General features: G+C 30.4%; 1 protein-coding gene across 1 annotated transcript in view; it reads left to right on the forward strand.

The window, feature by feature from the left end:
• Positions 1-784, forward strand: part of LOC105626417 (glycine receptor subunit alpha-3) — a 6466-nt gene extending 5682 nt beyond the window's left edge. Inside the window, exon 9 of the mRNA XM_012207717.1 lies at positions 599-784. Within this exon, the coding sequence (XP_012063107.1) occupies positions 599-784 (186 nt within the window). The remainder of the gene's footprint in view (positions 1-598) is intronic.
• Positions 785-2507: the final 1723 nt, after the last annotated feature.

Below are 2507 nucleotides of genomic sequence, written 5' to 3' on the forward strand. Positions count from 1 at the left end.
AAGTAAAAAGTTAAGTATTAGTTTAGTTAAGTTAAGTTTTAAATTTTTTAAATTTTTTTAATAACTAAGAAACTAAAATAATATTATTACTATAATAGATTTTTTTCAGTATAAAAGTGTATTTTCTATCATTGTCGATATGAATTAATTAGAGATGGAAATAGTCAATGAAAATTGAAGTACTATTATAGTGTTAAATTCTCCTTAAAATACCAAAATATTTTTATTTTGTAATTTCATGATAAATAAAATTTTTACCAAGTTAAAATTGATTCTAGGCTCTTTTATCTTGGACCGCTTCCGTGCCTCGAATAAGGAAACAAAATAAATACGTTATTATTAAAGAAAATCTATTTAAAGTGATTTCAAAAACTTCAAAAAATATTAATAATGAATAAATTATTAAAACATCTGGAGATGTTTATATGTTATAAAAAAAAAATCTTTTTGTGTCGATCATGATTATTTTAATTGTGTATACAAATAGCATTTTACAATAGCATTATAATTCGTCCATTCTAAATCATGTCCCACTCTCTCCGAGGCACGGGAGACAGTCTGCATGATGACGGTTCAAGTTGTGATCGTTGTCACGCAGGAAAACGCAATGTTGTTATCCTGCCGATCGCAGAAATCGCCGATTGTACCGCCACCCGGACCCACTCCAGCACAAAGGGCGCGAATACGAGCGTTGAACATCGACCGCTTCTCGAGAGTCTTCTTCCCTTTTCTGTTTGCCGTGCTGAACGTCACCTATTGGATAATGTTCGCCGAGTATATTTAGACAGTGACATCGGGAACACTTCTAGAAATCGTGCGATACTTCAAGAAGAATGAGAACAAGGATACGAGTTCTGCGAGAAACTCTGATACTCTGGAACATTGAAATACTTAGGAGAAACGAAGAGCAGTAAGATTTTGTGGAAAAAATTTGTCTCTGCAATAAATTTATATTAGATATATCGGTATGCGAATAAAAACGATGGAGAATTTCGCGTAATAGACTATACGTAGTAGAAATTTCAGATTGCAAAGCGTATCTCAACAAAAATCGCACAAATCTGTGATTGCTTTTGACGTTGACAACTTGCCGTAGATTTGTTTTCAACGATATCGAATATACCAACATTATAGCACATGCAGGCAACATTTAACGGCAAGATAGCTGTATCAAAGTTACCTTGCGTTGTCGGCAATATGACAGCATTGTGTGATATTATTATGGCAATAGGCAATATGAATTTTGATGATGACGGTTTTAAAGTTGTCGGCAAATTGCTGGCAAGTTGTCATATCGTGAAGATATCAAGTTGTTAATAAATGAGAATTCAGTTGCTGCAATTCTAGTAGCAACACATACTTAGCAACATGCCAGCAACAAGATAAACACGTTGCTATCTGGGTTCTAATTTGGAGCTCAAAAATATCAGCGCGAATAATTACAAAATTTAACGATGAATAATGATGTTTAACGCAGAAGCGCTTAATTCTTTTAGAACGTTGCTCTTCTAAAATTTTTCTTTTACTGTTTTTTAAGACAAATAAAAAATTTTACTGTACTGTGTTATTATGGCACACACTTGCAAACTGTTTTCTCTGACTGCTCACTTTATTCGTCCGTTCGTCAACGATCGTCCGACATTTAACAAATACTAAAATAATTACAATTTATCAACATGGATAACATATTTTTACTGCTACGTGTTTAAAAGCAAACTTATTTTCTTCTTTTCAATTGCCAATTAATTTTTTGTGTGCCTACAGATATACATATCTCGGTCCTTTGAAAATTCACATTTTCCACAAAAATAAAGATAGCAACTTTTTAGGCTCATTTAAAAGATGAAGAATAAGATTCTATAAAATATCAACGTTTTTGTAAGTTTCATCATTTGATCTATATAACTCGTCGTAAATACTCATAAAATGAAGTAAAGTGAAAAATACATGTATCTTCCACAAAAATTAAGATAACGATTTTTGTCTTATCTTAAAGATCAATGTAAAAGTTATAAAAGTTATAAAAAAAATCACTACTTAATTTCAAAATGGCAGATTGAATATAGTGGAGCAAAATGCTAAATTAAGTATCGCATAAAAGCGAAAAATAACCGTGAAAACAATTGCTGTGAAATACTTATATAGAAAATAGAAACAACTGATTCCAAATCGGCAATCTTAAAAATTCTTGGAATATGAATGTCATTCAAATTCAAGAAAATTTTACATTTTGATCCGTCATATAGGATCTACAATTTAAAATTAAAAAATTTTTATTATAGATTTATAATCAATGAGATCTTAAAATCTTTGGTAAGACGTAAATTAGATGTCAATTATTCCTAGAAAAAATACAAAATGGTTAAATAAATGGTTTGAATAGATATGATATGTTCTTGTTTATAAACTTTCCCGAATGAAACTTTCCCGAGAATAAGTAAAAGATTTTATCTAAATAGGACATAATGATCAAATCAATGATGTACAGGAAGGCATATTGATTCTAA

Source organism: Atta cephalotes, assembly GCF_000143395.1.
Source record: "Atta cephalotes unplaced genomic scaffold scaffold00005, whole genome shotgun sequence".
NCBI lineage: Eukaryota > Metazoa > Arthropoda > Insecta > Hymenoptera > Formicidae > Atta > Atta cephalotes.